Source organism: Muscardinus avellanarius (genome assembly GCF_963383645.1).
Source record: "Muscardinus avellanarius genome assembly, chromosome: 21".
In the NCBI taxonomy this organism is placed as follows: Eukaryota; Metazoa; Chordata; class Mammalia; order Rodentia; family Gliridae; genus Muscardinus; species Muscardinus avellanarius.
In genome coordinates, this window is record NC_137807.1 from 2,124,172 (window position 1) to 2,134,738 (window position 10,567).

The 10,567-nt window shown below is 61.6% G+C and overlaps 2 protein-coding genes across 12 annotated transcripts; both read left to right on the plus strand.

Annotated features, from left to right (window-relative positions):
• Positions 1-4,036: 4,036 nt before the first annotated feature.
• OGFOD2 (2-oxoglutarate and iron dependent oxygenase domain containing 2) lies at positions 4,037-7,416 on the plus strand (the record flags this gene model as incomplete). Of its 4 annotated transcripts, XM_080717489.1 has the most annotated exons (7): positions 4,037-4,168; positions 4,652-4,708; positions 5,558-5,671; positions 5,759-5,858; positions 6,513-6,640; positions 6,821-7,078; positions 7,153-7,416. In XM_080717489.1, 7 exons carry the CDS (start codon positions 4,037-4,039, stop codon positions 7,414-7,416), a joined length of 1,053 nt encoding a protein of 350 aa, XP_080573615.1. The 4 variants fall into 4 exon arrangements, with proteins under 4 accessions (XP_080573615.1, XP_080573616.1, XP_080573617.1 ...); XM_080717490.1 differs by lacking the exon at positions 6,513-6,640 and having other exon boundaries at positions 6,912-7,078; XM_080717491.1 differs by lacking the exon at positions 7,153-7,416 and having other exon boundaries at positions 6,912-7,082.
• A 1,602-nt stretch (positions 7,417-9,018) lies between these two features.
• ARL6IP4 (ARF like GTPase 6 interacting protein 4) lies at positions 9,019-10,567 on the plus strand (the record flags this gene model as incomplete). 8 transcript variants are annotated; one of them, XM_080717884.1, is made up of 5 exons in its annotated part: positions 9,019-9,178; positions 9,518-9,838; positions 9,913-10,030; positions 10,364-10,433; positions 10,511-10,567. In XM_080717884.1, 5 exons carry the CDS (start codon positions 9,019-9,021, stop codon positions 10,565-10,567), a joined length of 726 nt encoding a protein of 241 aa, XP_080574010.1. The 8 variants fall into 8 exon arrangements, with proteins under 8 accessions (XP_080574010.1, XP_080574014.1, XP_080574011.1 ...); XM_080717888.1 differs by having other exon boundaries at positions 9,518-9,768; positions 9,987-10,030; XM_080717885.1 differs by having other exon boundaries at positions 9,542-9,838.

Below are 10,567 nucleotides of genomic sequence, written 5' to 3' on the forward strand. Positions count from 1 at the left end.
AAATAGGTCTGGGAAATATAGCCCAGAGGTAGAAAACCTCTGGGTTTCACCCCCAGTACCACACACACACACACACACAAATAAATAAATAAAAAGATTGTGCATGTATGGTATATGTATGCATATACATACAAGTGCACCACACACACTGCTCTGGAGTCAAAAGGATGTTCTAATTCTGGAATGTTCTAATTCTGGAATGTTCTAACTCTGGAATGTTCTAATTCTGGAATTTTCTAATTCTGTTCTGCCACTCACTAGGTTTGTAACCCTGACAGGCCCTTGCCCCTGACCTTGCTGGAAGCCTTGGCTTTCCCCATCTGTAAACTGGAGGTGACAGCACCTGGAGCCGTCCTCAAGCTCCTGCTGGCTCTAAGGTGGCTGCATACAGGTGGCAGCAGGTGGCCGCAAGGTTGCCATCAATGGCGAGGAGGAGGGGCCTGTCTGTTCTGATAAGACTTACAAACTGCATGCTCACCTCGGGGATCCTCACCAAGGGAGAGATACCATTAGTGAAGCTGGGGTGGGGGTTGCATATGCCTGCCCACGCGTGCTGGGAGATGTTCGCCCTGGGCCTCCCGGGACGGGGAGAAAGGCGTTGGGGGGATGAACACCCGCCTGGGGAAACAGATGCCTTCCTGGACAGCAGGCCCCTCACTATCGCCGGGCGATCAAGACAGCGGTAAATCTTTAAACGCCTCCTTGGCTGGCGGCTGGGCTGGGTGCTGGGACCTTGAGGAGAAGCAGGGCTCTGAGTCAGTCTCTTCCTGTGGAAGCCCAGAACTCTCCGGAGGCCAGGGTGGGCTCCTGGATTCCCCGGCCAGTGACCTTCCGTCTGAGCCTAGGGGCGCCGAGCAAGCCCCGTGAGGAATAGCCCAGCAGCGTGGGACGCGGTTCAACTGCCGTCCACACCTGCGTGACGCTGGGTGGGCCGGTCAAGCCCTCAGTGTTTGCTGTGAACATTAAACAGCGGCCCTGCACTAAGAGTAAAACCCAAACCCTAGCCATGGCCTCCTGAGCACGGCGATCTGCGCAGTACCAGGGGTTGCAGGGCTCATCCCTCTGCCCCAGCCTCCGTGCACCTGCTGTTCTTGAAGCAAAACAGGACAGAGCGCTGTCATTTCCAGATCTTCCTTCCTTCCACTCTCTCCAGTCTGTCTGTCTGTCTGTCTGTCTCTCTCTTTTTTTGTAGTACTGAGAATTGAACCCAGACACATTCTACCTCCAACCTACACCCCTAGCCTTTTTTTTTTTTTTTTCCAGTACTGGGGATTGAAACCAGGGGCAGTCTACCTCCGCGCCACACCCCCAGGCCTATGCTTGTCATCCCAGCATTCGGGAGGCTGAGCCAGGAGGATCGCGGTTTGCAGCCAGCCTAAGCTACTTAGTGAGGCCCTCTGCAACTCAATGAGTCCTTGTTGCAAAATGAAGAATGGAAAATAGGGCTGGGTGTATAGCTCGGAGGTAGAATGCCCCTGGGTTCCATCCCTAGTGCCACAAAAAAAGGGGGGGCTGGGGTTGTGGCTCAGAGTAGAACAGTGGGCTCAATCCCTAATATTGCAAAATTAAAAGGAACCTAAAATAAAAGTCTCGAGATTATCCTTGGTCATCTGGGTGGGCCCTACCTACGTCTAATGACGAGTGTCCTCCAGAACCCACACCTCGACACTGAACTCGGCCCCAAGGCTCTGAGAGAATAAACTCCACTGTCATAAGCCACCAGATTGTGCTTATTTCTTATGGCTGCCCTAGAGACTCATATTGGCAGGAAGCCTGTCTGCAACTCCAAATACACATCCATACATCCTGCACATTCTTACACACACACACACACACACACACACTCAGGAGGGCCCACCACTCCTCGGCCCAGCAATGAGGGGCCTTCTCTGGTTTCCTAAGGCGCAGGGGAGATAGGAAGGCTTTGCTAGCCAGAGCCTTCGATCCCCAAATATGCCAACGGAGAGAGCTGGGGAGGGCAGCCAGGCCCCGTCACGGGATGGCGCGGAGCTCAGCTTTCCCCAGAGCAACCAAGTGTGGAAGTGGGTGAGTACGTGTGTGTGCATGTGACACTGGTGTGAACATGCTTCTGGGTGTGGAACGAGTGTGCGAGTAGGTAGGGTGTGTTGGATGCTGTGTGTGAGAATATGTGTGTGAGGGTGTCCTGGGTGTGTGTGTGTGTGTGATGTGTCAGTGCAGAGTTGGTGAGACAAGGCCAAACAGTGCCTAGAGAAAGTCCTAGCTCCCAGAGAATCCCACCAGGGCTCTCCCTGTGGCGGGACGGTGGTGGGGACGGGTGGCATGTGGGTGGGGGCTCAGGGTAGATGGTTGGGTTAAAACCCCATATTGCCTTTTTTTATATTGTCTTTTTTTATTTTTGGGGTGCTGGGGATTGAACCCCAGGCCTCCTGGATGCCAGCTATTTGCTCCGCTATTGAGCCACATCTCCAGCTCCTCATACTGTAGTGTGTGTGTGTGTGTGTGTGTGTGTGTGTGTGAGAGAGAGAGAGAGAGAGAGAGAGAGAGTGAGTGTGTGTGTGTGTGTAGGGCATTGAACCCAGGGGCATTCTACCTCTGAGTTACATCCCCATCGCTTTTTTATTTTTTGGTGGTACTGGGGTTCCCGGGAACCTTCTACCTCCGGGCTCCATTCCCAGACACCTATTTTTTTTTTAAATATATTTTTATTTTGAACCAGGGTCTCTCTAAACTGCTGGAGAAGGCTGGCCTCGATCCTGCGAGCCTCCTGTCTCTGACTCCCAAGTACGGGGATGAAGAGCATTGTTCTCCACGCCCGCTCCCGTCCTGTCTTCTCCTGGCAGGTCCCTGCGCTTCTCCAGCCTCAGTTTCCCTGTACTCCGGTGACGGTGGCGCGGTAGTACCTAGTTCGGAGGTCCGCAGTCGGGAGGATCCCCGCGCAGGCCTGCGGAGGGGCAGGGGCGGCATGGAGCTGCCACTCGTCCCTACAAACGCCCGGGGCCGCCCGCTCTGGGCGCCACCGAGGCCAGGCAGCTGCCCGCGGCCGTCCTCGCTCCCGCGCGCCCTCAGCAGCACTCCTGGAAGCGCCGGGCCGGGCGGGAGGCGTGGCCACGGTCCGGCCGCGCCCGCGTCCCCGCCCACACACGGCCCGGCCCACTTGGGATCCGCCCGGCCCCGCCGGAAGTCGGGCGCGACGGAGCGTTTTCGAGGGGACACGTTCTGGGCAGAAAGTTTTAAGCCAAGTTCTGAGCCCCGGCGGCGGGCAGGGATCCGGGATAAATGCTAAACCTGAGATCAGACGCACAGAACTGATGGCCCCTGGGCAGGCGGCAGGCACGAGGTCCGATCTCAGAATTCCTGACTGGCCTGGCTTCCTCCTGGGGTCGGCTGGCTTTCCAAATGCGCCTAGAAAAAGCCGGGCGTGGTGCGCACGCTTGTCATCCCCGCGCTTGGGAGGCGGAGACAGGAGGATCGCGCAGGTTCGAAGCCAGCCTCAGCAACTTAGTGAGACCCTGTTTCCAAATAAAATAGAAAATAGTTCTGGGAGTATAGCCCAGAGGTAGAAAGCCTCTGGGTTCCACCCCCAGCAACACACACACACACACACACACACACACACACACACACACAGCGCCTAGAGGGGCAGCGTTTATTTAACTTTTTTTTGTGGCACTAGAGATGGAATCCAGGGACACTGTATCTCTGAACTACACCCCCAGGCTGGGCTCGAACCTAGGACCCTCCCGTCTCAAGCCTCCAAACGCTGGGATTATAGGCGCCCACCACCGGTTCCCCACCTCCCGTTAGGGTGTGACTCAAGTTTCCCATCTGTCAAGTGGGACCGTTCGTGTGTGCCTCATGACGGGGAAATAACAGGCCAAACGTGGGTGTGGGCCGCACTCCAGGCCCAACTCCCACCCCCATCCCAGACCATTTTCGGGTCTTCGCTTCTTTCCGATCTCGGAAATCGAGAGCGGTCCCTTGATCGCCGGGGCCACGCCCCCTCCGGCTGGGGGCGTACCCGGAAGCGCCCTACGGAAGCCGGCGGCGCGTCACCATGGCTACCGCGGGGCGCTCGCGGCGCTTCTGCCGCTGCGCCTGCTTCTGCTCGGAGAACTTGTACGTGGCGCGCTACGGGCTGCACCTGCGCTTCCGGAGCGAGCCGCAGCTGCGCCGGGACTACGGCCCGGTGAGTGGCCGTGCCGGCTCTCCCGGGCGCGGGCGGGTGGCGGAGGCCCGGCCGTCGGCCCCGCTTCGCCTCCACGCCTCGCTTCGGACGGGGTCCACCTACCCCTCCGTGCCGCAGGGTTCTCATCTTAGAGGGGACGACTGCCGGGCGTGGTGGTGCACGCCTGTAGTCCCCATATCTGGGCGGCTGAGACCCGAGGATCGCAGGTTCGAGGCCCGCCTCATCAGTGTAGCGAGACTCTCGGCGACCTAGCGAGGCTGTTTCAAAATAAAAAGGGATGGGGTATAGCTCAGAAACGGAATGCTCCTGGGATCGCTCTCCAGTACCCAGAAAAGGGGGAGAGGGGTGGTGATCGCATCCCCTTGGCGCGTGGTCGAGGGGTGCCCAGGCGCACACCTCCATTTTTGGGGAAACTGAGACTCAGAGACATTTAGGGAACTCTCCCAAGGGCATGCAGCCATGCCCACGGGTCTCTGCTCCCAGATCCTGCGCAGCCGGGGCTGTGTCCGCGCCCAGGACTTCCAGCAGCTCGTAGCAGAGGTAACGCTCCCCGCTCAGCACCCAGCCCGCCCACAGCTCAGGCCTGCCGTCCCGGACGCCCGCCCTGCCCCACCTGCTCCTGCTCACCCCCTCCTCGGTCCTGGCACCAAGGGAGAAGCAGAAATGGCCAGTAGCTCTGTGCCATAGCCATGGCCTCCGCCCTTATTTTGGGATGAGAAACTGGGGTCCCAGGAGGAGAAGGGGAGGTCACACCAGGTATGGTGGTGCACACCCGTCATCCCAGTGCCTGGGAGGCTGAGAAGAGGATCGCAGTTTCAAGGCCAGCCTCAGCCATGTAGTGAGGCCCTCAGCGACTTAGCGACACCTCGTTTCCAAATAAAAAATAAAACAGGGCAGGGGGTGTAGCTCAGAAGTGGAATGCCCCTGGGTTCCATCCCAGGGGGAGGCACTTCTCCCAAGATCTCAGGAGCCCGTGGAGTAGAGAGCCTTACCAGGCCTGCCAGCAACGCCCCTCCCCCATCCTCCGCAGCCCCCAACCTCAGGTCGGTAGGAGGCTGCTGCACTGCTCGCCTCTGGCTTCCTCCCCCACCTGGGGGTTAGCAGTGGGAGGCTTTCCCAGAGAACCTTCCCTGGCCTCTCCCGCAGGGGAATGACTGCCCTCCCCGGAGTGGGCCCCTGGGGCAGGTGGACTCCCCCGCTTCCTGAAGAAGTCCCTCTCAACTAATAGCTTGGTCCGCGCAACCGACCCTGATGGATTTCAGAAGCGTAGGGAGCCTTGCCTTCCAGCCGGAGCCCCGCTCCAGCCTCCGACCCTCAGTTTCCTCTTCTGTGTGATCATGCGGGGGTGCGGGCGGCCCTGCCTGGTAACAGAGCCCTGTGCCACCCCAGCTTGAGCAGGAGGTAGAGCGGCGGCGGCGGCTGGGGCAGGAATCGGCGGCCAGGAAAGCCCTCATCGCAAGCTCCTACCGTCCGGCGCGGCCCGATGTCTACGGCTCGCTGCAGGTACCCGCAGGGACCTGGTGACTGGGAGGAGGTGGCAGTCAGGCCTGGTCGCTGTCTTTGCCACGGTTGGTATGTTCTGCCCCCCAGGACACGGCCCTGGCCCCTGAGTTTCTGGCCGCAGCTGAGTACAGTGCATCCCCTGGCGCGGATCTCAAGGGTCTTCTCCAGCGGCTGCAGACAGTGTCTGGTGAGAGCTCCGCTCTGTGGCCCGGCAGGATTTGGGGACAGCAGCCCGAGAGACCTGGGCACAGGAGGCTGCGGTCCCTTCATCGACCCTCTGCTCTCGAGCTTTAAACCAGCGGAGCTGGAAAGGGCCAGTGGGATCAGGACCAACTGCCAAGGGCAGGGCAGTGGCCCTGCGAGGCGAGGACCCTCCCCATGTCCACTCAGGGGTGAGACCCCAGCCTGGCCAGGCATGGTGGCGCATGCCTGTAATCCCAGTACTGTGGAGGCCGACACAGGAGGCTGGCAGGTTTGAGAACAGCCTCAGCAACCTAGTGAGACGCTGTGCAATCCAGTAAGACCCTGTTTCCAAAATAAAAAAATAAAACCGGGTTAGGGTGTAGCTCAGAGGTAGAATGGTCCTGGGGTTCCACCCCCAATACCACACAGACAAGACCAGGCCTTAGCCTGGCAGCACTCGGGAGGCTGGGGCAGGAGGATCGCGGTTTGTGGACAGCCTCAGCTAGTTGGCGAGGCCCTGTGCAACTCAATGAGACCCTGTTTCAAAATAAAGAATAAAAAATTGGGCTGGGGGTGTAGCTTGGAGGTAGAATGCTCCCGGGTTCCATCCCCAGTAGCCCCCCAATAAGACCCGGCCTGTTTGTCCGTCCCTCCACAGAGGAGAAGCGCATCTACCGGGTGCCCGTATTCACAGTGCCATTCTGCCAGGCCCTGCTGGAGGAGCTGGAACACTTCGAGCAGTCAGACATGCCCAAGGGAAGGCCGAACACCATGAACCATTATGGGGTGGGTGAGGCCTGGCCCTGGGCACCTGCTGGAGAGCGGGGGCGGCGAGCGTGGGGAGAGGGCTCCGGGTGCTGCAGGCAAGCTGCACACTAGGACCACGGTAGACCACCGAGAAGGTAAGCGCTTGGGACGAGTCCTCAGTAAGGGGCACGGCGGGGACACTCACCCGGCGCCCTCCAGGTGCTGCTGCAGGAGCTGGGGCTGGACCAGCCGCTGGTGACGCCGCTGCGGGAGCGCTTCCTGCAGCCGCTGATGGCCCTGCTGTACCCAGACTGCGGTGGGGGCCAGCTGGACAGCCACCGGGCCTTTGTGGTCAAATACGCGCCGGGCCAGGACCGCGAGCTGGGCTGTCACTACGATAACGCCGAGCTCACCCTCAATGTGGCCCTGGGCAAGGCCTTCACGGGGGGCGCCCTGTTCTTTGGGGGCTTCTTCCAGGTGAGCACGTGAGATGGATGGGGCAAGGGATACGGTGGACGTGAGTGCCCAGGCCTGAGCCCTGCCATCCGCAGGCCCCCGCAGCCCTGACGGAGCCCCTGGAGGTGGAGCACGTGGTGGGCCAGGGTGTCCTGCACCGCGGTGGCCAGCTGCACGGGGCGCGGCCCCTCGGCACTGGGGAGCGCTGGAACCTTGTCGTCTGGCTCCGGGCGTCGGCTGTGCGTAACCACCTCTGCCCCATGTGCCTCCGTGAGCCGGACCTGGTGGACGACGAGGGCTTTGGCGACGGTTTCACCCGGGAGGAGCCCGCCACGGTGGACGTGTGTGCGCTGACTTGAGCCCGGGATGGCCCAGTAGGGGTGGCGGGGGGCGCGGCGGCCGGGGGCTCTGCCGCCTTGGGCTGGAGGGGGGCAGAAGTGCGACCACGGTCACTCCTGGGATCCAGAGGGCAAGTCAGCTTCTGGGTCATTCTTTCAGGACCGGTGCCCCCGGCGCTGTTGCGAGAATCCGATGTACTGACATTTATAAAGCGACTCATAACAGCCCTCCGTGCTTGCTGCCGTCATTTCTGTCAGAGCTCCCGAGCGGGTGGCTCTGTGCTTGGGTGAGGTCCGCACGCAGCGGTGCTTTGTTGGGGCTGACAACGTAAAGGATTTCCCTATTGAAGCCTTGCGTTCTGGCTTTCCTGGGAAAGAGCGCAGGTGAGACTCTCCTCCGTTCTTACACTGCAAGAGCCAGCGGGGGCAGCCTCACCTGCACGCCCCGGACGGCGGAGTCAGCTCCTTCATTTGGTGTCTGGACCACTGCAGCCCTTTATGGCCACTGGAGTTTGCCTGTTCTGTATTTCTGGGTTAGAAAACCAAGGCGTCCGCAGACAAGCCAGGGGAGAACTGCGCGCAGGAGGGTCGCCTTCTGGGAATCAGGGAGACTGGTGATGGGGGCGTGCAGCCAAAGAAAGACGGTTGTGATGCTGGGCGTGGTGGCGCTTGGGAGGCAGAGACAGGAGGATCGTGCAGGTTCGAAGTCAGCCTCGCTGGCTTAAGAGACCCTTTTTCCAAATAAAAATATAAAATAGGTCTGGGAGTGTAGCTTGGAGGTAGAAGGTTTCCAGGAACTCCAGTACTACCAAAAAAAAAAAAAAAAAAAAAAAAGACAGTCGTGAGCCAGGTATACACATGCTTGTAATCCCAGTACTTGGGAGACTGAGACAGCAGGATTGCAGGTTCGCGCCCAGCTTCAGCAAATTAGGCTCTCAGCAACTTAGACCTGGCTTCAAAATAAAACAGGGCTATGGGGTGTAGCTCAGAGGTAGAACGCCCAGGAGTTCAATTCCCAGTACCACCATCACCCCCCACTCCCAATTAAAACAAAAAAAGCCAAAAGGCAGTCTTGGAAAACGGCGCAGCAGCCGCAGGGACAGGCGTCCGGGGCCTGAACGCTCGGGGGCGACGGGCTGGAGGCCACTGCCGGGTCCCGGTGGAGAGCGCCTGGTCCCCAGCTCGCCCGAGGCGGAACCCCGGGCTTCAGAACCAAAGTGCGCGGCGCCCCGCTTCCCGCCCGGACGGCCTCCGCGAGCACGCCGGGCCGGAAGTGGGCCGGAAGTCGCCCGCCGCGCTTCCTCCGGGGCGTGGGCCGGCCCGAGGGCCCGTGCAGGCGGAGGCAGCAGCCGCAGGCCGCGGAGGGAGCGGGGCTGGAGGCCGGGGGCGCGCGGGGGAGGTGTCGGGCCGCCCCTCGCGGCGGACGCGCGCTGCCCGCTCCCGGGGCGCGGGGCCCGGTGCGCAGGCGTCCCGCGTCCGGGTGGGGGCGGGCCCTTAAAGGGACCGCTGCGCGGGGTCCCGGAGTTGGCCGCGAGCCCGGGGTCTCCGGGGGCGGTGGCGGGTGCCCGGCGCCCCGAGGACCGCGACTCAGCGCGTCCCTTCCCGTCTCCGGTCCGCGGCGCCATGGCGCACGTCGGCTCTCGAGAGCGTTCGAGGAGTCGCAGCCGGTCCCGGGGGCGAGGGTCGCACAAGAAAAAGAAAAAGAGTAGCAAGGGCGCCTCGAGGGACTGCTCGGCCTCCGGATCCCAAGGTCGCCAGGCCGGCGCCACCCCCGGGGCGGAGGGTGAGGACCGCGGGGCCGGGAACGGGGTGCAGCAGCTTTCCCGGAGGGAGCTCAGGCCCGCGCCCCGGGCGGCCGTGGGGGCACGGGAGCGAGCCGCGGTCAGGGGCGCGGTGTCGAGCCTGCACCGAGAGACTCGGCGGGAAGGAGGCGGGCTCCTGGGTGTGGGTTGAAGAGCGGGCTCAGGCCTCACCTGGACCCCAGAAGGCGCTCCGGGGGTCGGGCAGCGGGTCTCTGTCCTGGCGAGTCCCGCTGGGAGGGTCTCGCCCCCACGGCGCCCCACCCTGCCCCAGGTCAGAGCCAGGGGGCCAAGGTGTACTTCTGGCCCTCCTGGCCTCCCAGCCTCACCTTCTCCCTGCACCACAGAGAGAAGCAAGCACGCGGCCCGGAGGAGACCACGATCCAGCTCCTCCTCCTCCTCTTCTTCCAGTTCTTCCAGCTCCTCTTCTTCCTCCTCGTCCTCCTCCTCTTCCTCCAGCCATGGCCGTCGGAAGAAGCGGGGGAAGCAGAAGGACAAGAAGAGGAAGAAGAAAAAGAAGAAGAGGAAGAAGAAGATGAAGAAGAAGAGCAAGGAGAAGGCAGAGGTGCAGCAGGCCGAGGCTCCGCCCGGCCCCTCGCTGGACCAGTGGCACCGACCAGCCCAGGAGGACGACGATGGTCCAGGTACCGCGCCACCCGTGCACGAGGGCCGGGGCCGCCCTCCAGGCCTGCCCACCACCTCCCGCCTCCCCTCCCAGGCCTGACGGATGAGCAGAAGTCCCGCGTCCAGGCCATGAAGCCCATGACTAAGGAGGAGTGGGACGCCCGGCAGAGTGTCATCCGCAAAGTGGTGGACCCTGAGACGGGCCGCACCAGGTGGGGGTGTGGTGCCTGACGGGCCTGGGCTTTTAGGAGGAGGGGCTGGCTGCGGCTCCCAAAAGGCCCAGGGTGGGGGATGGGACATCTCAGCCAGTCCACTCTTTGCCCAGCGTGAGCAGTTTCAGGGTCTGGCAGGGCTTTTTAAGCAGCCCCCGGCCAAGCCGATGGTGCACGGCGTACCTGGGCCACCTCCATCCCTGTCCCAAGGGTGTGGGGAAGGAGCACCCCAGATCCCCCTGCCTGGGTGGGGCTGCTCTGGGTGGTCGGGTCCTGCCTTTGCATTAAGGACTCCGCCTAACTCTTGCTGAATGGACACTCTCCCACCCCCAGGCTCATTAAGGGCGATGGTGAGGTTTTAGAGGAGATCGTAACCAAAGAGCGACACAGAGAGATCAATAAGGTTGGTGTTGCCCCTCTGCCCCGCGTGCCCTGGCTCTGCGTCTGATAACCGCCCCGCTTGTGTGCTTTCTTCCCCAGCAAGCCACCCGAGGGGACGGCCTGGCCTTCCAGATGCGAGCGGGGCTCCTTCCCTGA